This window comes from Nomascus leucogenys, chromosome 4 (assembly GCF_006542625.1).
Source record: "Nomascus leucogenys isolate Asia chromosome 4, Asia_NLE_v1, whole genome shotgun sequence".
Classification (NCBI taxonomy): Eukaryota; Metazoa; Chordata; class Mammalia; order Primates; family Hylobatidae; genus Nomascus; species Nomascus leucogenys.
The window spans coordinates 113,913,895-113,941,021 of NC_044384.1; the positions used below are offsets into that span (position 1 = coordinate 113,913,895).

The 27,127-nt window shown below is 44.6% G+C and overlaps 1 protein-coding gene across 1 annotated transcript in view; it reads right to left on the reverse strand.

Annotated features, from left to right (window-relative positions):
* Positions 1-27,127, reverse strand: part of ITGA9 (integrin subunit alpha 9) — a 380,757-nt gene that overhangs the window by 300,490 nt on the left and 53,140 nt on the right. Inside the window, exons 7-13 of the mRNA XM_003256852.3 lie at positions 26,046-26,131; positions 21,130-21,198; positions 16,245-16,382; positions 12,537-12,642; positions 10,793-10,887; positions 6,527-6,617; positions 4,067-4,112 (exon numbers count right to left, since the gene is read on the reverse strand). Of these exons, the coding sequence (XP_003256900.2) occupies positions 4,067-4,112; positions 6,527-6,617; positions 10,793-10,887; positions 12,537-12,642; positions 16,245-16,382; positions 21,130-21,198; positions 26,046-26,131 (631 nt within the window). The remainder of the gene's footprint in view (positions 1-4,066; positions 4,113-6,526; positions 6,618-10,792; positions 10,888-12,536; positions 12,643-16,244; positions 16,383-21,129; positions 21,199-26,045; positions 26,132-27,127) is intronic.

Below are 27,127 nucleotides of genomic sequence, written 5' to 3' on the forward strand. Positions count from 1 at the left end.
GCCTTCACCCCTGGTGCCATTGTTAGGTTACTAAGCCAGCCCTGGAGCCACCTACCTCCAGGGAGCTAATTTGAGGTCATATAGTTGAAAGCCTCAGTCAGGTTTTCTCTTAGCTGCAGCCCATAGCATTCCTAACCCACACACCTCTGGCCTCCTGCCCTTAGGAGGGTTAGGAACGATGGGCAATACGTATCTATGTGTGCTTGCACATGCGTGGTCTCCTAGCCCTCCCTGCTTTTCTAGTCCCACCCAAAACCTAAAGTAACTCAAAATCTAACGTCAGTTAGGCCAGGCCAAGCCAAGCCCCTACTTAACATAGCCAGCTGATGCCTCCAGGCCTTCTAGTTCACTGCTGCTCAGCTGAATCCTGGGACTTTATCAACGGCTGCCCCTGCAGACACCCAGCCTGCTGGCTCCTCAGACATGCTCAGCAACCCCTTTGCCTGCCCCACCTTGCTTCCTCTCTTAGGCGCTCCAGCTTGTCTTTGAAGCCTTCCCTGCTCTCCCTGATTCCCTTGTCCTCCTGGAATAGACCAGGGTGGTCACCCTCTGCTTCATCCTCATCCACATTCCCAAACTGAACCTTGCCCTGACCTTATTCCTATCTTGGGGCCTGGCTCAGAAGATGAGGGCCCCTCGCCCTCAGCCCGAGTACCAGATTCCATCACTCTCATCAACCTCAACCCCCCATCCCTCATCCCTGGAGCAGCCTCCCATCCTCCCTCTTGTCTCTTCAACCTCTCCAGGAACCTTGGGGGTAGGCATAGGGTCAGGGCATCAGGGTTCACACAGATGAGGGTGAAGCTGAGGGTGACCATCTCTGATCTCTTCCAAGAGGGTAAGGGACTTGGGAAACCAGATAATGGCTCAAAGACGTTCTTGGCCTAATCACTGATCCAGAGCTTCCCATCCTTAAAACACCTCCCTGAACTACCTGCTGGTCCCATTTGCTCCTTTGCAGCCAAGCTTCTGGAGAAGCAGTCAAGAGTCACTGTCTTTTCTTGTTTCTTCTCTCACCCACCCACTGCCATCTGGCTTTTGCCCCATCACTTCTCTAGAGCCACCACGGCCAAGGGCACCACTGACCTCCCCCTCCACCTCCAACAAGTCTCAGGCCTCACTCTGCTTGGCCCTTCCTGCTGACTTTGACACCACTGCCTGACCAAGTAACCCTGCCTTATAATCCTCACAGCACCTACAACCATCTGGAATCACCTTCCCTTTTATACTAATAAGATCTGCATGTCCTTGGTCTCCTCACTCATAAGATGGGGATAACACCCCCACTTATGTCGTGGATTGTTAAGAGGACTAAGAGTTGTCATGTGTTCTGTCAACAAGAGGATGGATGAACAAACTCAAGGATATTCAGTCAATGGAATGCTACTCAGTAAGGGGAAAAACAAGCAACACTCCAACATGAACGAATCTCAAATGCATCACACTGATTGAAAGAGGCCAGAAACAAAAGAGTCCATACTGTATATTCCCACCAATGTGAAATTCTAGAATAGGCAAGATGGATCTATGGTGATAGAAGTCAGAACAGTGGTTGTCTATCAGGAGAGGGGTATGACTAGACAGAGGCACAAGGAAACTCTCTGGGGTGATACAAGTATCCTTTATTGTGGTGGGGTGGTAGTCACACAGCGTATGCAGTGGTCAAAACTCATGGAGTCATACACTCAAACTGGTGCATTTTATTGTATGCAAATTCTACCTTAATACAGAAAGACAACAATAACAAAGAATGAACACACATGAAGAGCTCACACTGTGCCAGGCATGCGGTAGGAGCTTACCAAACATTGGTTGCATTATTATTCACTTGCATATGGCTCCCTGGCTATAATCTTAGGTCACAGGCTAGGTCAGGTTTCCCATCAAATCCCCAGGATCTGATGCATGGCTGCATCTCAACAGGTCAATGTGCCTTAGCTGAATGAATAAGATAATGGATTATTGTGACCACAACATCCTTGCATGCTCCTCTACAGCTGTCATGCCCAATCACTCTTCTTGGGCCTTCTCTTGGCCTCTTGTTCAGGGCAGGGCTCCCCAGGCTCCTCTTCTAGGTCTCTTCTCTTGATATGTGCTCTCCCTGGGGTTCTTCTTGAAGAACTTTACATTTGTCCCTGTTGAGCTCCAACTCACCAGATTCAACCCCCCATCCCAGGCTGGAGTCTGGGGTCTCCCACCCACTGTGTAACTGCCTCGCTTTACTTTACATCCATATGTGAGCAAAATCCTGGAGAAGGCTGTCCCTCACCATGAAGAAGAGAAAAAGAAAATACCCTTTGGATTGAAGCTCACAGCAGGAAGATTAAAAAATACAATTATGATGAGAAAGCAGAGTCTATATGATGGACCTTCAGCAAGTTTTCAACTGTGAAAAGTTGAGGAGTGTGTTTTATTTGAGAAGAATCCTGACAAACCAAAGGAAGATGCTCAGGATAATGAAGAGAGCAAAGATGACATCATGAAAGCACCAACGAGAGCAACCAGCTTCACAAATCTAACCTCAATCATTTGGAGCCACAAAAGCTGTTTTATCCAGAGGAAGCGCTGATAAAGAAAGTGAAAATCCAGTCACATGGGAAATAATTACAGGAACCAGGGAGGCCTTATCTTAGTGAAGTCACCACTTGGGGGACAAAATTGCCCCCTTCAGATACTAAAGGGTTGCTATATAAAAGACACAAGACTGAGAAGCAGAATTTTAGGGAGGCAAATTTAACCCAATTTACATCAAACTTGCTAAGATTTATTAAGCAGTTAAACCAGGCACTGTTCTAAACATTTTACATGTACTGCAGATGGTCCCTGACTTATAATGGTTTAACTTATGATTTTTCAACTTCACAACGGTGCGAAAGCCACAGGAATGCAGCACACGCCTTGACTTACCATGAGGCTACATCTGGATAAACCCGTCCTAAGTTGAAAATACCATGTTTTGACTTAGAATGGATTTATCTGGAAATAACCCCATCCTAAGTCAAGGAGCATCTGTATTGCTGTCCTGGCCAACAGAGGAGAATCCTGAAACAGAAAGGTCAGGGGACTTGCCCAGGAAACTCACCTAGTAAGGGCAGAGTCAGGGCTGGAACCCGGCCACCTGGCCCCTGAGTTCACACTCAACCTCAAGGCTCTTTGGCCTCTTTAATAATTCAAGATTTAATGTTACCTGGGGCAAGCTGGTTCCCTTAGAAGTAACTGGGCTCCCACTCATGGGGTGTCTCTCTCAAACAGGAGGCTGTGTGGCCCTGCAGTGGAGACCAGCAGAAGGTACTGCTGAATAAGAAGGATCTGGGGTGTGGAACTACATGGCCTCTGGGATTCCTTCCAGCTCTGAGATCCTACTAGTCTATTTTAGAAAGTTCTGCCATCAGGTTATTAACAAAACCTAAGAATTGGCTCCCACTCCAAAGTGTAATTCTGCCTCCTCTGACTCATACAGCTAGAAATACTTGGAGAGGGTTCACGGGTGATGGCGGCGGCCCACTGGCCTTTGTAGGAGAGATCCAGACTGCACGGGCCTCAGCAAGCTCTGGGCCTCAGCTCATGTCCCTCACCTCTGCTGCCAGCAGGGAATGACGTGCTGTCTAACGGGCAGGAGGCTCCCGGTCCCCAGGGTGTTGCAGACTGACTGGAGGTACAAATGCAGGGTGTACAGATGAAGAGATAGAATGAACAGTGCTTCCCAGCACCCGCAGGAAACAATAAAATATTTTTACAGCACATTATGGAAGGTTCTTGGCCAAAAGAAAATAGCTTAAGAGTTAGGCTACCCCAACCCCTACCTTAGGCTTAAGAGTCAGGCTACCCCAACCCCTACCGAGAAGCTCCCAGGATGTTATCATCTCATACCTGCAAGCCATTCAAGGCCACAGCTAGGAACTCTGGGATAGAGAATAATTAGAATGAGAAAATAAGGTAGCATTTCCACTTACTAAGCACCTCCAGCCTACAAGGAACAGGACAGAGAAAGAGCCCATGAATGGTGAATGGCTCCATCCCTCACCCTGAACAGCACTATTCAAAGAGAAAGAGTGAGGCCTCTCACCTGAGAAGAACCACGCTGTCGGACATGAAGGCTCCAACAGTGACATCTGAAAATGAGAAGTTTACAGCGTTCAGAAACTTGCTGAAGCCCATACACAACCACGCCCTGGGAATGCGCTCACAAGGATGGAGGCCCAGCCTTGAGGCCGGAGAGCCCTCTGACAGCCACCGCCTGGGCTATACAATGATCTTGTAAGAATGGAAGCCACACTCTCCGACGTGGCAGCCAATCCCTACGCAGGCTACTGGGGCCTTGAAACGTGGCTAGTCTCAGTCAAGAGGTGCTGTGAGTGTAAACTACACATCACATTTCAAAGACCTAGTACAGAAAACCATTAACTACCTCACTAATAACTTTCATATTGATTATATGTTGAAATGATAATATGTTGGCTATATCGGGCTAAAAAAATTAATAAAATTAACTTCACTTTTTTATCATTTTATGTAATTACAGGAATATTTTAGATTACATATATGGCTTATACTTCTTTTGACATCAGTGAATTAGAGAAAGACATACCTAGAATTCAGTGACTCTTGGAAAATGCTCTAGGTTCTGAAGAACATGGAATTGTCACCCTCCACCCCTCACTCTATGTGACCTGAGTATCTCATGGTATCCCTGTCTGTAAAATGAAGATAATTATCCCCAGGGCCTTCTTCAAAAGCTGATAATATTTCATTACATTTAAATCAGAAAATATTTATTAGTCATTATATAATATTCATTAAGTACCCACTAGATTTATAGTAAATATTTATTAAATATAAGAAATCAGATATTTAAGTCAGTAAATTCATGAAAATACTTGGTAAGCTATAAACCAAGACCCCGGTTTAACTGGTAATGCTTATTCCTAAATAACTTTAATTTAGGAAGTACTTACTCTTCCAGTGGTTCTATGCCTTTCTCCCTACCACCCCAACCCGGCAATATAAATCCCTGGCCCTGGGGTTCCCACTACTACTTCACAGAACCAAGTATCTGAGTCCAAGAGGGTCTGAATCTGTACATCGCTAAATGCACTGAGCATCTGTATGATGCCCTCATTAAGGAAAAACAAATGGCAAATCCATGAATTATAGTGTTCCTAAAATTTCTCCACTTGGGTGTTGTATCAATTTTGTTCTTCAATAGTCCCTTTAAATTAGCTATATGTTTAAAAATAAAAGAACCTGATGAATTTGTCAATTTCCCTTATGAAAAACACAAGATCAGAAATTCAGATCCATTGTGAACTGTGAACACCTTGCTCACCTCACATTTACAGAAAAGTAGCTGAACCACTGGGAAGCATGGATCCCCGTGCACTGCAGGCTCTGGGCAGCCCCTCACAATGAGTCTCAGCATCCTTGTCTATAAAGTGGGGAAAACAACCTATCCTACTTACCTGCTGGGGTCACTGTGAGATGCACATTGCATGTGGAAGCATTTTGTACATATTAAATGCTAAACCCATATAAGGTATTATTTGGGGATGGCCACAAATTTTCCAGAACAAGAACTGCTTTCTCAAACTTAAAAAGGCCCACAAGGGTCTTTCTTGGGACAAAAGCTTCAACACTGACTTCTTTCTATTCCCTCACTTCCTCCTGGCTCTGTAGTCTTGAGGAATTTCCAAAACTCCTATCTGTACAAAAGTACACAATGTGGTGTCCTCATACCAGACTGCATTAGTTTTCTTAAATTGTAGTGGAAAGAAATATTTCTCAAAAGCAAGATGACTACAAAATTTAGAGAAATGTTTCCTGAATTCCACGACCATTCTGGATTTTTTCAAATTCTTACTGTTGTTTCCTCACCTTACCCCACTCCATTTTGAAACACCTAAAGAACCAGAACTCCACCACCCAGGCAATTTGACCTAGGCCAGATATCACTTGGGGTTGGGTTTGAAATCATGTATTTTTATCCAGTTAGCCACAACCACCACAGGCAATAATTAACTCTAAAGCCAAGCCAGCCAGCCTTGAATGGTGAAGGTCTGCTTTGTCCACACGTGAGAGGACATGGTTTTCTTTTTACTCCAAATCTTTCTCCATCATTTTCTTTCAAGAGTAGGGGCAGGGGGCGGTGGGGGTGCTGCTCTTCTTCCCTCTCAAGAGTAAGAAGCCTTTGAATGTGGTTAAATACAAAGGAAAACATGAGGTTTCACTATTCACCATTTTAGATGTGGCCAGTGCTTTTTTTCTTCATTAGAATTACTGTCACAGAAACCACTATAAAAATCCACCCTCCTGGTGCTAAGCCCTTCAGAGTAGATCATTTTAAAACCCCAAAATAAACATCAACATTATTTTCACCTTAAAATTGAACAGCAGGCAAAACACCCTATTCTATTGTGTGAATTGTCCTAATCCTAAATGGATGTGATGATTGCTAACCAGACTGAAAATTATTCTACTTCATGCATTTATCTTCATTTATCTCACGTGCCTTTAAAGAAAAACAGCTTACCAGGATAGCCATTTCCATCCATATCAATGCCTCCCGATATGGACTGACCAAACATCCGGAGCACTGGATTTATCTTCCGCCCAGACAGTTTCTGAAACAGATAGTAGGGAAATGGAGTCACAGGAAAAGACTACAGTCACAAATAAGAACTGTGACTGCTTTATTCCAGCTTCCCTAGGACACTTGGTCTTAAAGTTGTTGAAAGAAAAAAAAAAAGTAATCCTAATGTGATCAGCAAGTCTTTAGCAGGCAGTTGAAGACCACACACTCCTTTATTATTACTTGCCTTGGCCAAATGTCATCGTTTAAAATTTTTTCTAAGTTCTGTGTTAATGAAAAAAATCCACCTAGACTACCATGATAATGTTTGACATGTTGAAATTCAAAATGGATAAAGTTTAACTTCCATTCCTAATGCAGGTTCTGTTTGTTTTTACACAGGTGTAGCTGGCTGAAATTCTAAGAACATATTTATCTCGTATCTTTCTTCCCAAATATGTACTAAATATTTAACACTCTGCTCCTAAGAGGCACACATTACAGAGTCTTTCCCTAGACAGACAGGTAATTAACATGTCCAGCTGGAAAAGATGGCCATGTGGAAACTACCTCTCTATCCAGCCAACCAGAACTATAGATTCTGGAGCTTCACAGACAGGAGTGAACAGTTTTATGGAGTAAATCTAGAACTCCATGGTCCTGAACACTTCTTAAACTGTAGGAAATCAAAAAAACTCAGCTGAAGAAGATGCCCTGCCCTCGCCTGTAGAAAACAGCCTCCTCAACCAACTAGAGTTCACAACTTCACCACGGGACACACTAGCATCTATGCTTACTTTATATGTTTTTTAAAAACGAAACTTTCTTTCTTTTTTTTTTTAAGAGATAGAGTCTTGCTCTATTGCCCAGGCTAGAATGCAATGGCACAATCATAGCCCACTGCAGCCTCAAACTCCTGGGCTTAAGTGATCCTCCCACCTCAGCCTCCCAAGTAGCTGGGACTATAGGCATGCTCCAATATACCCAGCTGTTTTATTTTTTTTGTCAGACAGGGTCTCGCCATGTTGCCCAAGGTGGTTTCAAACTCCAAGCCTCAAACGATGTTTCTGTCTCAGCCTCCCAAGGAACTGGGATTACAGCCACGTCTCCTGGCTGTGCTCACTTTTTATTCATCATTAAGTTCATCACACATCCACACAGGCAGCACTGATTCAACAATATTTATTGTACAAACAGCCTTCGTCGCACTGAAACTGCGCATCAACATTCGTGTGGCGCAGTTCCTCACAAAGATACTGAACTTCTTGAATCAGAAAAGTCCCATCTTCTGGGGTCTGACCTAATCCTTCTGCCTTTATCTGCATGGTCTCCCAGAGGAGGCTTACTTCCTGATGCCCTCACTGTGGAGGACAAGAGAAATGCTTTGTATTCAAAGTACAACAGAACCAGGTTTACAGCTATCTAGGGGCTCACTTTGACTTTCTTTCCTTATCCTTCTCTTTCCCGACTCATCCTGCAGAGAAGTCACAAAGGCAGGGAAGGGGGAGTTTCCACAGGATCTACAGATGGAGGCACGAGGGATGCCCCCTGACCCCCAGCAGCTGATAACTGCAAATAACCCTCCTAGAAGTGATCAGAGAAGGCTGCTTGCCATCCTTGGTTAAGCCATCCAACAGGAAATGTGCAAGCACCAAAGTACAAATCAGAACACTGTAGGAAACATTGAAGAAATGTTTCACACTAACAGGCAAAGCCCTACATCCCACATGGCTCTATCTAAACAAACAGGCATGCGTGTCTGCACATTTCTTAAAAGCCATGTTTTGAAGCAGACCCTCTCAGCTCTGAAGTCCAAGAACTCTAGCAGCAGGCTGCCCCTGGATCTACATTTCTAAGGTATGCTGTGGCTGGGACAAGGGGGAGAGTGAAGGGGTGGTCCATCTGGGGTGGTGATGCAGGCTTAAGTTATCCCACAGACATCTGCAGGCCATTATGCTATAAAGCCAAGAAGATAAGTCTGCCCAGTGCTAATAACCCTAAATGAAAACCAGGAGCCCTGGAAACCTCCACTTGACCAGGTTTCTATGCAGTGTCCCCTCCAGCAAAAGAAGGATCACAGGGGCCGCCATATGCCCAGAGGGCTCTCACACTGGGAAAGGCACACATGGATCTTAAAATCAACACTCTCTGCAGTAAACTTGAGAGAGAGAGTTAAAGAGCAACGTGGAAGAAGTGTAGGCCCTGATCTCACAATTTACCCAGCAGAAATAACACCAATCTGGGCCAAAGCAAAGTGATTCCACTGCCCAGGGTTGTTTCTGATTCCTTCTTCTAGTTCACCCACACAATGCCTGCTCTGTCCAGGACCTGGGCCTGCAAGAATCTGCCATTAAAGAATTTTTTTTTTATTTTAAATCACTGCCCTTATCATACACATATTAGCAGCTTGGAAACGTATAATCATAGTTGCTTCTTTCTTTTTTTTTTTCCTTAGGAGCCCAAAACCACTTCTCTTTGTCAAAGCAAAGGAGCCAGCCTGCATGCTGACGAAGGCAGGCTGGTCCAGATGCTATCCCTGCTTCCTACTAAAGACGCTCCATGCTAACCACAAGAGTTATACTGTGGTTCTCTACAGGGATTCCACCCAGCAACCAAACAAAACACTGGGAGGGCCCCGGAGGAGGGGAAGCCGGGGTCTCTCACAGGTTGCCTCACTGTGTGATTAGCTTCCGAGGTCCAGGAAAACAAGCTTCCCGGAGGATGCGTGAAGAATGACCCTGACCACTACATGAGCATGGGGCTCCTTGGGTGACTTTTAGCTTGCCACACTGGGAAGAGCATCCCTGCCCCAGCCTAGGGCTGCTCTTGTGACTCAGATGTGGCCCCCAAACTGTGCCCAAAGCTCTCTTCCTCCTGCCTTGTGGGCTGAATCACCAAAGTTTATTAATCCCCTGTTATGTATTTCTAATGAAAAGAGGATGGTCTGGATAGATAAATGCCCCTCAGAGTATGTATGCCTCATGGCAAAATAGTTTCCACATTCATAAGTTTTCCTACTGAGTTGCCGAGTGTTCCTTTTTGCAATGTGGAGCTGAGGATGGTGGTTACGATACAAGTTTCAGGCATCAGACTGGCAAAGATTCTGTGGCCATACTGCCACTTATGACCTTGGGCAAGTTAAATAACCTCCTTGGGGCGTAGTCACCTCATGGATAAATAAATGGTGGATAATAAATGGACCCATCTTACATGGCTGCTGTGAGGATTAAAGGTAAAGAAAGGGCAGAGTAGGCACCCAAAAAACAGTTCCTCCTCTTCCCAGTGCCTCCCAAAGCCCTGTCTCCTGCAGATGAGGCAGTGAGCTCAGCAGGAGGCCAGTAGAGAAGGGATCTGAGGCACGAATGACAACCAACCAACCCTCCACCCTTAACTAGTTTATCTCTATCTGCCACAGGAAAATTATTCATGTTGAAGTTGTACTTGCATTTACATGCTGCCTCTTAAAATTAAAATACAAATACATATGAGTAAGAAGTAGTCAGCATGTAGTAAGTGTTCAATAAATAAATATTTGTTGATTGGAAATTTCTCAATGTGTGTCCCCTTCTGTCTCTGACCCACTGGGAGAAAGACCAGAGCCAGTGCCACTCCACACGCAGACATCCACAAATATCCTGACAATGCTTCCGCTGAGAGCATGACTTCCTTTTTTCCCATGGGCTGGGCTTGACACCATCAGCAAGATTGAACACCAAGCTGATATGGCAAAAAACAGAACTCACCACTTCCATGTTCCCAAGTATAGGGCGCAAGGGCAGAGTCCTAACTGGCTCCTGGTTTTGAGGCCAGCTGGGACGACAGCCTGTGATCAGTTTCAGGCCCCCCCACCATGGACCATTGTTCTTCTAGATTACATATTAAAACATATTCCTTTGCCTTAGCATAGACGGTTGACAAAGTAGTCACCAAAAAGAGAAAGCTTCCTTTCCTTTCTTAAATAAATGGCTCTAACTCTGAGTAAGAGTTGAAAATTATCTTCTTTAGGCAAAATGCATCCCTGAGTGTTAGCAAACTTGGGATTCTAAGAATGCTTTTCTTAGTATTTAATAAGCAATATTAATTGTATCTTTCACAAAAGGGTAGGAAAGCCAAGGCAAGAAAAATGTTTTACTTTGTACCTCCAGGGCATGGTGCATAATAAAGGTTCCATACATGTTTGCTGAATGAATGTATGAATAGCTGCCATATCACTCTCACACCAATTACCATTGAGTACTGAGGGACTATCCCACCGGCATCACCATGATAGATATAGACCGCCCCTGCGAAGTCGTCCTCCTTGGGTGCGCCAATGGCCACATCTGAGGGTAGAAAAACAGCTACGGGTTAAAAAGCCACATTAATAATAATAAGTGCAGCTTCCCTAATTCTGGTTATCATGTCTGAGTCCCTGGATACCAGAAATTATTGGTTGCTGATTGTTCAAGCATTAATTTGGGCACAAGATCCCTTAGCAGGAAAAAAAAAAAAAAAAAAGTGGGCCGGTGTGGTGGCTCACGCCTGTAATCCCAGCACTTTGGCAGGCCAACGAGGGCAGGTCGTCTGAGGTCAAGAGTTCAAGACCAGCCTGGCCAACATAGCGAAACCTCATCTCTACTAAAAATACAAAAATTAACTGGGTGTGGTGGCATGTGCCTGTAGTCCCAGTTACTCTGGAGGCTGAGGCAACAGAATCACTTGAACCCAGGAGGCGGAGGTTGCAGTGAGTTGAGATTGTGCCACTGGACTCCAGCCTGGGAAACAGAGTGAGACTCCATCTCAAAAAAAAAAAAAAAAAAAAAGTACAGCGAAAACTATAGAAGCTGACTGAGAAGAATTTAGTTCCAAAAAAAGTTTCTACCTTATGCTCACAAGAAAAACTGCTGACCCATCCAATAAAGGAAATGCAAATATAAACTACCTGCCATAATTTCCGTGAGGGAGAATTCCATAGACAATGGCTACTGTATAACTGAGAAAGTCTGAGGTCCTGGATAAAGGACCATTCCTTACTATTATTTGATAATAAACCCATTCCTGGATAAAGGAAATATACAGAAGGGCATTCACTTCACACACAAGAAATAACATTACTCTCACAAACTGGCAACTCCTAGAACAAAGCCTAGATCTTCCTAACTTTTTTCCCTTGCTTCTAACAAAGTCATGTGTCTGCAGAAGTGAGGTCAAGGGGGAGGAAAATGAAGCCCTCTGCAGCCAGTGATAGCAGGTATCAAAGACGTCTGGATAGCTGGCCTGGGCAAGGGTTGCCCCACCTCCACCACCATATGCCCTGGTGACATGGTTGCTCCGCCTCCGATGTCTGTATGCTGTGTATGCAGCGAGGCGAAGAGGCTCAAACAAGCCAGAGAGAGAGGCCAAGAGGCTGTGAGGAACACCGCTGTCCAAACAGACCTAGACATTAGGTACATATGCCTCCACGCCTCCCAAGACACACACACACACAAACACACACACACACACACACGTACACTCTCAAAAGTCAACCTAGCTGCTGCTATAATGAGGCAGAAGATGTCTGGGTTTCTAATTCTCTCCTCACTCATTTCCCCATCAACATGGTAGAGCATCATGGAGCATCAAAGGCTCAGAAACAAGGAGAGTTGATGGCAGGATGAAGCTGTTCAAACTTCTCTGCCATAAGAAGTCCCAAATGGACCAGCCCCAAGGTTTGCTTCCACTGCAAACAATAAAGAACACTGAGCTGGTGAGAAGGGATGACGCAGAGGCAAAAGTCCAGTGGGCTGGAAGCTCGGCCTTGCGTGTCTACATGGAGAGTACCTCTAAACGTGTCCTCTCTCCCCACAGCACACTGATGGGCCTTTGGAGTGGACCAGTAGACCCAGGAGCATGCCACTAGAGATGGATAGTCAGTGGGCAGGCTGCCCCTCTGAAGCAGAGCAGCATGTTGCACCTGGAGGGGCTCCACGCACCAGGAGCACTCACTCACCTGGGAACCCATCATTGTCCAGATCGTCCAGGCTGGCAATGCTCTCTCCAAAATGCGCATTGTAGGCACCATCCCCAGTCAGAGCCAGCTGCTCCTCGAGGGCTCCCTGGGAAACAGGATGGAGAAGAAAATGGAAAACAAAACAAAAACAAACAGAACAAACAATAAAAATCAATAAAAAAACAGAGTTTGAATGCTGCCCTGCTAGAGCACACTCATCGACAGGAAACACCTGGGCAGAATTACAGGAACCCAAACTTCTCTCTCCTTCTGGCAAAATGAGTCCCTTTTACCTGCTTAGCAGGATGGTCTCCCATAGCCTGAGACGGTAGCCAATGACTACACTCCACCTTGTCCTAATACACTACACACAAGCAAACCTCCCTACCCGCCTGTCCCCCATGTGCTCTCCACATCCTTAAGGCATAGCACTTTTTCCCCAATGTTGTTTTAAAAGGGCATACATTTTTCTATTTTTTCTTTCCTGTGCCTTTTGGTACAAGTTTATCAAGCTGTTTTGCAAAGTGCATATGTGAGTTATCTTGATAGAGGGAGTCATGGTTCAGAAAATCCAAGCACCCAGTCGTTCTTAGCCAGGGGGTGGCTGTGGTGGCAGACGTCACTGTACCTGTTATTCATGCATGGCTCAGGTATGAATTTCCTAAGAAAATACTAACCAACAGAGGGAGGGAGTCAATGGTGTACAAAGGCAGGAAAAGTCATCTGACTTTGGGAGAAAAAGTCATACCCACCCTCACCCCAAATCACTGACACGTGAAGACCAGAGTGATACAATGCAATCTGATGTCTTGAGGCATGAGAAGATGTACGCATTCCCCAGTGCAGAGACACTCTGGGCCCACTATATCCTACAGGCCATCCCACGAGTGTCTGGCTTTTATCATGACCAAGTCTTCTTTTTCACCATAAACACAATTTACAACTTGAAAACAGTCAAGGTGAGATGATTTCTTGGGTGAATGAAACCTCCACCCCAAAACACAAATATGCATTAATTTCTTTCTTTCAGTGTAGTGGGGAAGAGGAGAGGAACACCAGCAACTGATTCCTTCTATGTACCAGGCACTGTACAGCCAGCTCCTCATTCAAATCACACAACAACTCCATAAGGAAAATCTTATGACGCCTCTCACTTTACAGATGAGGAAATTGGGCCACCAATTTCAAGCCGTTTGTCCACATCACACAGGTTAGGACATGGCAAAACCAAGATTCAAACTCAGGTCCACCTTGCTACAAAGTCAGAATTTTTTCCACTCCTCCACACTGCCTGCCAATCTTTATTCAAATGGCTGATGTTCAACAGAAATGAGAATACTCTGGTACTTAGAATAACCATACAACATCAAGAAACATTGGTTGGCAGGGGAGGGTGTGGGTGCATCGTGCCCAGTGGAGGCCTGGGGGAGTTCTTGTGCTTCAAGAGTCCACCTCCTGATTTAGACACACAGTCTGGCTGTTGGACCTGACTCCTACACAAATGTCTCAGTCTCCTGCAAATATAATGGCAGGCACCACTGAATGCCCGCAGCACTCATCTATTTAATGTCCCCCTCATTTCTCCCTGCACCCTGCCCTGACCTCCTGGAATGTCAGTGGGTATGCAGGTGCCAAGGGTTCCTGCAACAGGTACCAATAAGCACCTTCCCTCCCAGGTATTTTATTTTTTTTAGAGACAGTCTCGCTGTCCAGCCCAGGCTGGAGTGCAGTGGTGCAATCATAGCTCACTACCACCTCAAACTCCGGTGCTCAAGGGATCGTCTCGCCTCAGCCTCCTGAATAGCTAGGATTATAGGCAACCACCACTGCACCTTGCTTGTTGGCTTGTTGACTGATTGACTGATTAACTGATTGACAAGGTCTCTCACTCTGTCACCCAGGCTGGAGTACAGTGGCATGATCATGGCTCACTGCAGCCTCCACCTCTTGGGCTCAAACAATCCTCCCACCTCAGCCTCAGCTGGGACCACAGGCAAGCACCACCACACCTGGCTAATTTTTTGTGTGTTTTTAGTAGAGACAGGGTTTCATCATGTTGGCCAGGCTGGTCTTGAACTCCTGGCCTCAAGTGATCCTCCCGCCTGGGCCTCCCAAACCTCCCTGGTTTTAGATCTGACTTCCTGAAGAGCCTGAAAACCTCAGAGGCAACATAAGGCTCTAACAGTCCCTGGCTCTCCTTTCACTGGTTCCTTCCTTTCTGGCATCTGCCCACTGAGTTATAGCTAAACCTCTGCCCTCTCCCAACTGGGATACCTAGCATCTCAGCCACTGCTTAACAGTACACTTTGACTGATTTTTTTTAATATGAAATTACATTCTCACTATGTGGATAAAGATAAAACTAAACATCTATCCAGAGAGCTATTATTCACATTCTCTATGTATTTGGCATATTTCTGAGGACTGGTTGTACATGCAGTTTTCATCCTGTTTTTCCACTGATTATCTCATAAGCATTTTCTCATGTTAGAGAAAAGGTAGGCGGCACAAGAATGTTTTCATTGAACCATCTCGCTCTTGTTGAATACTTGTACTTGAATACTTGTACTTCCACATCCTGAAAAGACTGCTTTCTCACTGGTCTCCTGCCTCCAGGATGCACTGCTGTCCCCCAGCCCAGCCCCCACTCACCCACCCTCCATTAGCTATAGAGGGCCAGAGGCATCTTTCTGTCCATGTCACATCCCTTTCATGGTTCTGCAGAATAGGGGACATCAAGATTATTGGCCAGGCGTGGTGGCTCCCTCCAATCCTAGGGAGGCCAAGGAGGGCAGATCACTTGAGATCAGGAGTTTGAGACCAGCCTGGCCAACATGGTAAAACCCCATCTCTACTAAAAACACACAAAAAATTAGCCGGGTGTGGTGGCAAGCGCCTGTAATCCCAGTTACTAGGAAGGCTGAGGCAGGAAAAGAGCTCGAACCCAGGAGGCAGAGGTTGCAGTGAGCCGAGACTGCGTCACTGCACTCCAGCCTGGGTGATGGAGTGAGACTCTGTCTAAGAAAAACAAAAAAGAAAAAAAGATTATAGCTCCCATGCAGTTCCCCCGCCCCCTCATGCTGAAGTGAGTGGTGATGCCACCTCATACCCCAAACCATTTGCCCAGCTCTGCACTGGGAGCTCTGCTCCAGCCCACCCTGCCTGTCTGCTAACTGCTACTCCTTCTTCAAGATTCCCCAGCCATTGTGTCCTCCTCTGCTTCCCTGGGAAAATGTGCATATGCTCCCAGAGAGGTGGCATAACCTTGAGACAAAGCATACCAGCTCTGAAGCCAGCTTGCCTAGGTTCAAATCCCAGCCCCACTTCTTAGCTGTGTGGTTTGGGACACATTACCTAACCTCTCTGGGCCTCAGTTTTTTCACCTGAAAAATGGGCACTGTTGATACCATGTGTACATTGCATAGAAATCTCTCGCAGAAAGCAGGAAGAAGAGTCCCTGGTACATAGTAAGCACCCAAAAGACAATTATTAAGACTCCTCCTTGGCTCCTGAGTGTCTGCAGTTGTAACATTGTATGTAACTTTCCATTAATGGACCATTGAGCTTATTCAAGACAGAAATCACATATTTTCATCTCCTCTGGGTAACATGGCCCCAGTGCCTGCCCAGAGGGGTGCTCGGCCACTACTGGCTGGACAAATGTCCCTCCCCCACACCCATCCGCATGTTGCCCAGTATTGTACTCACATTTCCTCTGTTGATGTAGACAGTGACCTGTCCCTCGTCCCTGATCTCAGAAAACATGGGGGCCCCCACCAGCAGGTCAGAGAGGCCGTCCCCATTCAGGTCAACTGCGCACAAGGAGGAGCCGAAGTAAGAGCCCATCTGCAACCAAGTTGAGTTGCAACAAAGCATTCAGTGTCTGCTCTCACACAAGGATGCCCTCGCTTTCCTCCACCCCATTGGCTTTAGAAACATCCCCCAGAGGCTGGATGGCTATGCTGCTCCCTAAACCAGAATGACTAGCAAAGAGTGAAATACCCAACTTCCAGCAGCAAGGCAGGGCCCCAGTCAATGTGAGACAAAGCTAACTGGCCCAAAGTCCCCCATTCCTGGAGTCCTATCAAGGGGAAGACAAATAGATTGATGCCCAGAAAATGAGGTGCTGTTTTCAAAAATGCAAGCTGAGGATACAAAGTTATGTTACAACCATAATAAAAATGCCCCTTATATCAGACATTTGACAAGACCAAGCAAGTAGGAATATGAAATCTCACAACACAAGAAAGGCATGAAAATAAACGTTACATGGGGAAATAGGTTATTCTCTCCTGGTCCTATGCATAGCTGAAAGATTGGTTAGGAAGGCATGAGCTGAAGTGACAGAAAAAGGTACATCTTTTAAGACTGTTTGACTGAGGAGGGAACAGGGCAAGATAATATTGACTTTTAATTATAGCTTAATTAGGGGTCTCAAACCCAAATACCAACAGGATCCAGGCAGGTGATATAACAGGCATAAGAAAAAAAAATTAATGTGGCAAGTGACACTTGTCTTCCTTGTCTACATAACAATAGGGAGTGGTGGAGACTGTGGCAAACTGGAGCCCACAAGCCTGGCTAAAGGAGCAGCTTCGACCCAGCTGCAGCTAACTGCCACCAAGAGGAAGGCTGACCCAGAGTGGAGCAACCTTTCCATTTTCCAAAAGAAGCCAAAAATTTAAAACTTTATTTAAAGTACCAATGTTTTAAATGCTCGCAACTTCTTCATGTGTAAAAACAATAAACAAATACTGTGCAAGCCAAACAAAAGTATTTGTAGGCTGTATTCTTTCCAAAGGCTGTCAGTTTGCAACCTCTACTTAAAAAAAAAAAAAAAAAAAAAAAAAGGAAAAAGAAAAAGAAGAAGGCCGGGCATGGTGACTCACGTCTGTACTCCCAGCACTTTGGGGTGGGTGGATCACAAAGCCAGGAGTTCGAGACCAGCCCAGCCAACATGGTGAAACCCCACCTCTACTAAAAACACAAAAATTAGCCAGGCGTGGTGGCAGGCACCTGTAATCCCAGCTACAAGGTAGGCTGAGACAGGAGAATCGCTTGAACCTGGGAGGTGGAGGTTGCAGTGAGCCAAAATCATGCCACTGCACTCTAGCCTGGGCAACAGAAGCAAGACTCTGTCTCAAAAAATAAAAAAGGAAGGAAGGAAGGAAGGAAGGAAGGAAGGAAGGAAGGAAGGAAGGAAGGAAGGAAGGAAGGAAGGAAAAGAAAAAGCATTATTCTTTTAAAATAAATGTTTTCTAATAAAAGGCCCTGGCTTGATGGACGTGAACAAGCCTTTTCTTTTACTGTTGGAGTTTGTTGGCAGCTGACCCAGGGAGTTTGAGGGAGAGAGGTAGAGGACACTCCAATCTATTTCCTGCAGCTAACAGGGTCACAGGAGGGCTTTGTAGTGGCCGCTCAGAAATCCTTCCCCAGTGATATGCCAAGGCCATCTCCCTCCCCTCTGACTACCCATTCTCAAAGGAGAAGGGAGCAGGAAAGGGTTGAAATCACAGAGGGTGAGGAGGAAAGAAACCGAGTTGCCAGTCACTATTTCAGTGGCCTTGCCAATCTCCCCAACTGAGCTTTGGTAAAGGAAATAAGTAAGATACAGGCAAAGACCCAAAGAGCCAAGCTGCCGGCTGCGCTCACTGGCTGAGCCCCAGGGGAACTATTTGTTTCATTCCAAAGGACTATTTAACTTGGCATCTTCATCAATGTTAAATTAGAAATCTCTACATGTGAAGTTTCCTATCTCAGTTTTGAAATACAAATGCTTCACATACTCCGTTAATTCAATAAAACTTCAATATGGCAATGACATGCTTTGGGGTGAGTGTCCGATGATCAGAGCTCCCCACCAGCCTGGAAATGTGGAGATGTGTGTCTGTATTAACATCTGAACTGCACACATGTTGGTGATTTCTTAAGTGTACTGTTTGGAGAAAGTCAACCAATAAAGACAAGAACCAGTTTTTTTTTTGTTGTTTTTTGTTTTTTGTTTTTTTTAATCTTTTTGCTTTGTTTCTTCTTATGGGGAGCCAGGATACAGAACTATCTGACCAAATTCTAGCCAAACGGAAGCAGAAGTGAACCGGTGGTTTGCTGAGTTAGAACCCTCCTGTCTATGTGGCTCTGGACATAGGGATAAATCTAAAGGCATCCTTTGAAAGTCTGGGGTCATGTCCTTTTGTAGGAGGTAATGGAGAAGTCAGAAAGACATGAATGTCTCATTTCTTCTGGCAAGAAGCAGAATAAGTTGTATAAAGAAAGGTCATGGCCTATTTCAAAAGCAGAACGATGATGACGGGTAAAGCTAGTTGGAGACACTAGTAGAAGGAAGTGAAGGCAAGAGGGCTCTGAGTGAGTGGCAGAAAGAAGTGGTGCCTATGGAATGGTGCAAAGGTTAGGGCCAGAAGAGCCTTAAAGAAAAGAAAAAGTCAAATGACTACGAAGCCAAAAAATTGACTCCCTGGGCCCTTCTGTCCCTTCTCAGGGACCTGATATATCTTGGTATGATAAGGACATCCAAGCAGACATTCAGGGTTGAACCTGTCCTGGAACTCAACGGCAGAAGTCTTCAGGAAGTTTAGACAAGTGGGTTCCCAGAGGTTAATCTCATCCTCCTTGCACCACCCACTCTCAAATCTACCCCCAAAAACCTGATCAACTTGAGCATAGGTTGTCATCCAAACCAAGAGGTTTTCAAGGAGGAGAGAGGGCCCAATTACAGATTGTTAATTACTCGAGGGCAATAGGAATTAACTGGGCCTCCCCAGGGCACAGACAGCAAGGAGTAGGGCAGGGAAGGAAGAGCAGTTTTGGGGGCACAGCTACAATTGAACATAAACATACTCAGAAACTCCACAATTCATTTTAAATAATCCTTGGCCAGGTGCAGCGGCTCATGCCTGCAATCCCAGCACTCTGGGAGGCCAAGGTGGGTGGATCCCTTGAGCCCAGGAGTCTGAGACCAGCCTGAGCAACATGGTGAAACCCCATCTCTACAAAAAAAATACAAAAATTTGCTGGGCATGGTGGCGCATGTTTGTGGTCCGAGCTACTTGGGAGGCTGAGGTAGGAGGATGGCTTGAGTCCGGGAGGCAGAAGTTACAGTGAACCAAGATCATGCCATAGTGAGACGCTGTCTCAAAAAAAAAAAAAAAAAAAAAAAAGGAATCCTTTACCTTTAGGCTTTCAAACCCAGGTACATTTGAAGGGAAGAGGGAGATTGTTTCCATGCTAGATACATTCACCCATTTGTTATTTTCTGCAGAAGATCTAAAATATTAGCCTTAATTCCACTCATACCCTACTTGCTGTTTGAGACTCTCTTTTGTAAATCACAAGTAGCACGGAGTTATTTCTTTTCTAACTTTAGGGGTGCTTGGAAAACCTTTTTGTGGAATGGCTCACAGTTATTTTCCAGTGCTGTTGCTTTGGGGTTTTGGAAATGTTAAAATAACACAAGCCAGCAGAGTTCTCGGGAAGGCAGAGCCATTCTGAGGAAAAATGCAAAACCAAGTTTGGTGATGCATTTTTTATTCAAAAGATAATGACAATTACATACTAAGCGTACCTATTCAGACTGTTAAAATTGCAAAAAGGTCTACTTGAATGGGATTTTTGGAACTCGGAATATGATTCACCATCAGAACAACATGGAAGGATCCCAGGCTGGCGTACAGCAGTTCTAACTCAGCAGGAACAGAATTGAGGAGGCACATGGCCTCCTCCCTATGCTTCTTCCTATATCCCACTAAGGCCTCCACCAAGACCAGCCTCCAAATTACCTCCACAGCTCCCAGCCTAAACTTGTGTCCCTTAGAGTAGCCAAGCTCAGCGAAACAGTCTTGCTGATCTAAGCCACACAAGGAGTGCATGACTGATAAGCTCATGAAAACTGTTGCTTATTAATAGCAGGACTCTCTAATTGGCTTAATTTTAGACAACAGGGCAGTATAATGGAAACTTTCAGAAAGTAGAGAGAGGATTAGGGACAGGGTGGGGAGGACCCAGGCAGAGTAATCTCACCCAGGACTAACTTTAGGGCAGCACCCTGAGCTATTTCTGCTTCAAGGTTCTAAGAGGAATCGGGCAACCTGTGTTTGGATTTTCTTTGTGTGGCCAGAGTCACCTTGGCAATGATAGTTGAGGGCTGAGGATTCGGGAAGTGGGTAATGTTGGGCTGGTGAAACAGGCTCAGTGAGAAGCATTTCTTGCTACCGGTACTCAGAAAGATCTCCTCTCTCTGGAGGTGGAGATGCGTTGAGAAAGGATGGAGGCAGAGAGACAGGGCATGCAGTCACTTTGATGACAGTCTGAACTATGGACAATCTCTTAAAACTCTGTGCTGTAACTTGGCCACATATAACTCATCTTGCTACAGAATGTCTCCCAAAGCAAGTATGAATCCCATGAATGTACAGGTTACACGTACCACTGAGAAGGTAAAGACACCAACAGGCAGATAGCACTGCCATATAAACATAGGGTACAGGTAGGCCCTTCAAACTAATTTTCTAAAAAGTACTGACTCCCACATGATCACATCTCTCAAATAAAAAATAGTCACTTATACCAAGAACCTCACCTTTTTACCTGATGCTTGAAATATCTTAATTAAGGTGCCTGATCTTCGGTCAGCTCTGAAAATATAAACCTATGGAATGAAAAAAAAATCCAGTTAGAATGAAATCAATGATCAAAGATATTTATCAGCATTCTCCTGGGAGTCCTATTTAAAAGCTTAAGGGCCAGGTGCACAGCAGATGTGCTTATGCTAGCTGATAATCATGAAGAAGTCAGCTGTCATTTTACCAACCCTGCAAAAAAAAAAAAAAAAGGGTCCTTCAATCCTAAGGCAGACATCACCTCCACTGCTCCTGAACCACAATACTTATAAAAGCCACACACAATAAGACCCAAGGAGCTTCCAAATTACAAGTAAACAATTTAACTCTGAGAAAAAGCTAGTATTTTGTTTCTTGAAATATTTCCTTTATTCCTGTTTTTAAAATTAGTTGGTGGTATGGATTGGACTTTATTCCTAGTAGGACTTTATCACGCATTACAACAGAAGATAAAGGGATAGGTGGAGGTGAGTACTGTAGACAAAGCAGTTTCCCAAAGTGATTTCACATAATATTAGAGTCATGTGATCTGTCTGAGTAAATATGTTTCGTTTGGGAAATGTGGAGTTAAACATTAAGTAAATTCTTTGACTGTGGAACTTTTTAGACCCCTTAGCATGTTCATGTGAACTATGCATCTCCACTGCAAAGATGATCACTGACATTTAACTTCCTAAATCTACTTGACTATGGAAGTTCTTTTTTTCAGATTACATCTTGTGGGAAGAGTGTCTCATGAGAACCAGTGTAAGTAACCTTTCCATGAGATAAGGAACTGCCATCTTAGTGTGAGTGCTTTTGTGCCCTGACACCAGAATATCCAGCAAAATCCTGAAGGCCAGAGGTCCATTATGGGGTCCTTGGGAATCAAGTCTGTACTAGCCCCAATCCCTGGGAATGTGGAATTGTTGGCAACTTTGTCACTATGACCAGTTTCCCCCATGCCTCTCAGGTGGTCTAACTGAAAGAAGCATTTTTATGTATTTTATAAACTGGGTCCAGGATTCCCGCTGTCTGGCTCTATCAATTATTAGTACCATTCTCAACTTTTTTTTCTTTTCTTTTTTTTTTTTTAATTGTACTTCAAGTTTTAGGGTACATGTGCACAATGTGCAGGTTTGTTACATATGTATCCATGTGCCACGTTGGTGTGCTGCACCCATTAACTCCTCATTTAGCATTAGGTGTATCTCCTAATGCTATCCCTCCCCCCTCCCCCCACCCCACAACAGTCCCTGGAATGTGATGTTCCCCTTCCTGTGTCCATGTGTTCTCATTGTTCAGTTCCCACCTGTGAGTGAGAACATGCGGTGTTTGGTTTTTTGTCCTTGCGATAGTTTACTGAGAATGATGATTTCCAGTTTCATCCATGTCCCTACAAAGGACATGAACTCATCATTTTTTATGGCTGCATAGTATTCCATGGTGTATATGTGCCACATTTTCTTAATCCAGTCTATCGTTGTTGGACATTTGGGTTGGTTCCAAGTCTTTGCTATTGTGAATAGTGCTGCAATAAACATACGTGTGCATGTGTCTTTATAGCAGCATGATTTATAGTCCTTTGGGTATATACCCAGTAATGGGATGGCTGGGTCAAATGGTATTTCTAGTTCTAGATCCCTGAGGAATTGCCACACTGACTTCCACGATGGTTGAACTAGTTTACAGTCCCACCAACAGTGTAAAAGTGTTCCTATTTCTCCACATCCTCTCCAGCACCTGTTGTTTCCTGACTTTTTAATGATGGCCATTCTAACTGGTGTGAGATGGTATCTCATTGTGGTTTTGATTTGCATTTCTCTGATGGCCAGTGATGATGAGCATTTTTGCATTTGTTTTTTGGCTGCATAAATGTCTTCTTTTGAGAAGTGTCTGTTCATGTCCTTCGCCCACTTTTTGATGTGATTTTTTTTTTCTTGTAAATTTGTTTGAGTTCATTGTAGATTCTGGATATTAGCCGTTTGTCAGATGAGTAGATCGCGAAAATTTTCTCCCATTCTGTAGGTTGCCTGTTCACTCTGATGGTAGTTTCTTTTGCTGTGCAGAAGCTCTTTAGTTTAATTAGATCCCATTTGTCAATTTTGGCTTTTGTTGCCATTGCTTTTGGTGTTTTAGACATGAAGTCCTTGCCCATGCCTATGTCCTGAATGGTAATGCCTAGGTTTTCTTCTAGGGTTTTTATGGTTTTAGGTCTAACATGTAAATCTTTAATCCATCTTGAATTAATTTTTGTATAAGGTGTAAGGAAGGGATCCAGTTTCAGCTTTCTACATATGGCTAGCCAGTTTTCCCAAAACCATTTATTAAATAGGGAATCCTTTCCCCATGGCTTGTTTTTATCAGGGTTGTCAAAGATCAGATAGTTGTAGATATGCGGCGTTATTTCTGAGGGCTCTGTTCTGTTCCATTGATCTATATCTCTGTTGTGGTACCAGTACCATGCTCTTTTGGTTACTGTAGCCTTGTAGTATAGTTTGAAGTCAGGTAGCGTGATGCCTCCAGCTTTGTTCTTTTGGCTTAGGATTGACTTGGCGATGCGGGCTCTTTTTTGGTTCCATATGAACTTTAAGGTAGTTTTTTCCAATTCTGTGAAGAAAGTCATTGGTAGCTTGATGGGGATGGCATTGAATCTATAAATTACATTGGGCAGTATGGCCATTTTCACGATATTGATTCTTCCAACCCATGCGCATGGAATGTTCTTCCATTTGTTTGTATCCTCTTTTATTTCATTGAGCAGTGGTTTGTAGTTCTCCTTGAAGAGGTCCTTCACATCCCTTGTAAGTTGGATTCCTAGGTATTTTATTCTCTTTGAAGCAATTGTGAATGGGAGTTCACTCATGATTTGGCTCTCTGTTTGTCTGTTATTGGTGTATAAGAATGCTTGTGATTTTTGTACATTGATTTTGTATCCTGAGACTTTGCTGAAGTTGCTTATCAGCTTAAGGAGATTTTGGGCTGAAACAATGGGGTTTTCTAGATATACAATCATGTCATCTGCAAACAGGGACAATTTGACTTTCTCTTTTCCTAATTGAATACCCTTTATTTGCTTCTCCTGCCTGATTGCCCTGGCCAGAACTTCCAACACTATGTTGAATAAGAGTGGTGAGAGAGGGCATCCCTGTCTTGTGCCAGTTTTCAAAGGGAATGCTTCCAGTTTTTGCCCATTCAGTATGATATTGGCTGTGGGTTTGTCAAAGATAGCTCTTATTATTTTGAGATACGTCCCATCAATACCTAATTTATTGAGAGTTTTTAGCATGAAGCGTTGTTAAATTTTGTCAAAGGCCTTTTCTGCATCTATTGAGATACTCATGTGGTTTTTGTCTTTGGTTCTGTTTATATGCTGGATTACATTTATTGATTTGCGTATGTTGAACCAGTCTTGCATCCAACTTTTTAACTTTATACCCTGCACCCCCCAGACAGCCAGTGAGAGGGGTTTGCAGGGAGGTTGTCTTAAGACTTGACAGGGACTATGAAGTTCATCACAACCATCTGAAGGAAAAACTACAAAACTGGATCGTGTTTTCTGCAATTAGGGAGAAAAGAAAGCTGCTATCATTAGCATAGAGGCACCTGCATTACTGTGAACTAGAGGTAGGCATTTTTACCATTTCTACAGAGATGCCCGGAAGCCTGCAGCCCCTCCCCAAGAAGACAACATCAATGTGAACAGCTCTCAGTGCGTCTTTCTCTACTATTTAGATAAATTCATGCAACTCAGAAAGAAACACCTCTTTCTCGTGATCGAAGGTCACCTGCTTGATCCCTCCTCCCTGCTGGCTCAGGGCCCTGGCTTCTGTTTCAGTTTCGAAGAACCTCTCTCCTCAGCATCAGTGTTAGGGAGGAGGGAGGCATATGCTCCAGAAACGTGAGCAGCAGCTCCTAACCTCTGCCCAGGAGGATCCACAGAAATTATCCTTAGTCAAGCCTAGTCAACTGGAAAGTTCGTCAGCTCCCTGATCATCCTGACCACCTGGCTGAAGGCTCCAATTACCAGTGGTCTCAGCTCATCGGGGCCAATCCAGAATCCAGATCACACTTCTCCAAGCCCTGGGAGATATGACCAGACTCTATCACAGGTCTACCCCTAAAGGCTCAGATCCAAAGTTCGTTCCTCTGTTCACTCAGTCTTTCCCATCAGACAACTTATGGAGCTTCTTTGAAATGTGGGTTCCTGATCCATCTGTACCTACTCAATCTGGATTTCCTGTACCTTCATGATAAAGAACAAACAAGCATAGTTCACAATTCAGGCCCCTCAGAGGTCATGTTTCCCAAAGGAATTCAGGCAGCCCTAGATCCAGGGGGTGGGGTTTTTTGGCAGATACTGTAGTTTAGGGAAAGCCAGACCCACATATTTCCAGTCCAGCCTTTGGGCTGAACCAGTCTTGGGAACACAATGATCCTTCTAAAACACTGGGGAAATAAATATGAGAATAATTTGGGGCATGAATAAAGCCTCAGAGATATCTGGGACTAGACCTAGCTCCATTAAATCAAAGCCAAACTTGGGAAGGGTTTGGGATTTGAAGTTGGACGCACTAAACGCCATTCTTTTCTTTTGAAGAACACCATAAGGCCAGGGCTCAGTCTTATAAATTACACACACACACATGGTCAGCTGTGAAAAACCTCAGATGAGAGTGTGCAGGAAATTGAGAGTGTGAGTAGTACTCACACTCTAATTGAGCTTTCAAGGGAAACTTTCCAATGGAGTGGGGCAGTCAGGGGGTTCCTCACCACCTGCCCACCAGCCACCCAGTAGAATGTTCAGGTCAATGTCAGCTGGCAAACCTCTGCACCAGGGACAGCATGCTCCCCTCTTCTGTCTGACCCCAGCTATTCCACAGATGTTTCTCCTCACCTTGCCGATGCCTTTGTCCTGTGGGGCACCTCCTACCACATCAGTGGTGGACGGGTGAGAGAAGTGGCCAGCGGTCACTGCGTAGCCTGAACAGGATGGGCGGAAACCAAGCACAGGGTTGAAAAAGAAGGGAAGGGGGAAAAAAAACATCCATCAGAGGAAAATGTTTCTCAAGCATGCCCCCTACTCTTGGAACATAAACTACCAGGAAAAAATGGCAGCTGTCAGCCTTCTCATGCTGAAATGGCTCTCATCTCACAGAAAGTCATGTTCACAAGGATATCAGGGCAGGAAAGAGGGCTTTCTGCGTGTCTTCTTTGGGACAAGTACTGTATGAATTACTATATATCCGTTTTCTTCTTTTCAAGGCATAGTTTTCACACAGTAAGGTCATATATCTGACGTGTAAAACTCAATGAATGCACACACGAGCGTAGCCATGCAACCACCACCCAGATCAAGGAAGTGACTATAACCACAGAACCATAACCCCAGAGGCTTCCCTCACGACCTTTCCCAGTCAATATGCCCCACACAGGTAGCCACTATTCTGATTTCTATCACCATATATTAGGTTTGCCTTTTCTTGAACTTCACTCAACATAACATCTGTGACATTCATCCACATCGTTGAGTACAGTAGTAGTTTCTTTTTATTGTTGAGTAATATCCCGTTATATAAATATGTCATATGTTTATTCTGTTGCTGGGCATTTAGGTTGTTTCCAGGTTGGGGTTAATATGAACAAAGTTGCTACCAACATTTTTATGCATGTCTTCAGGTCTCTTTCAGGCTAACAACTTTATGAAGAAGGCATGACTGTTTCTTCCATTGTACCGATACAGAATTAGAAAAACCTGTTAAACAACATGCCAAAGATCACACAGCAAGACTCAAATCCAATCTGTGCCTCTAAAGCCCCTGCTGTTAACCACACTCCCTCCTACAAGAAGGCAAAAGAAGTTGTCAGTGGGTGGGTGGGTAGATGCATGGTTGGGTAGATGGATGGGTGGATGAGTGGGAGGGTGGTCAGTGAAAAAATATGGATGCAAAAGGAACCTAAAAACAAAGGAAAAAATTG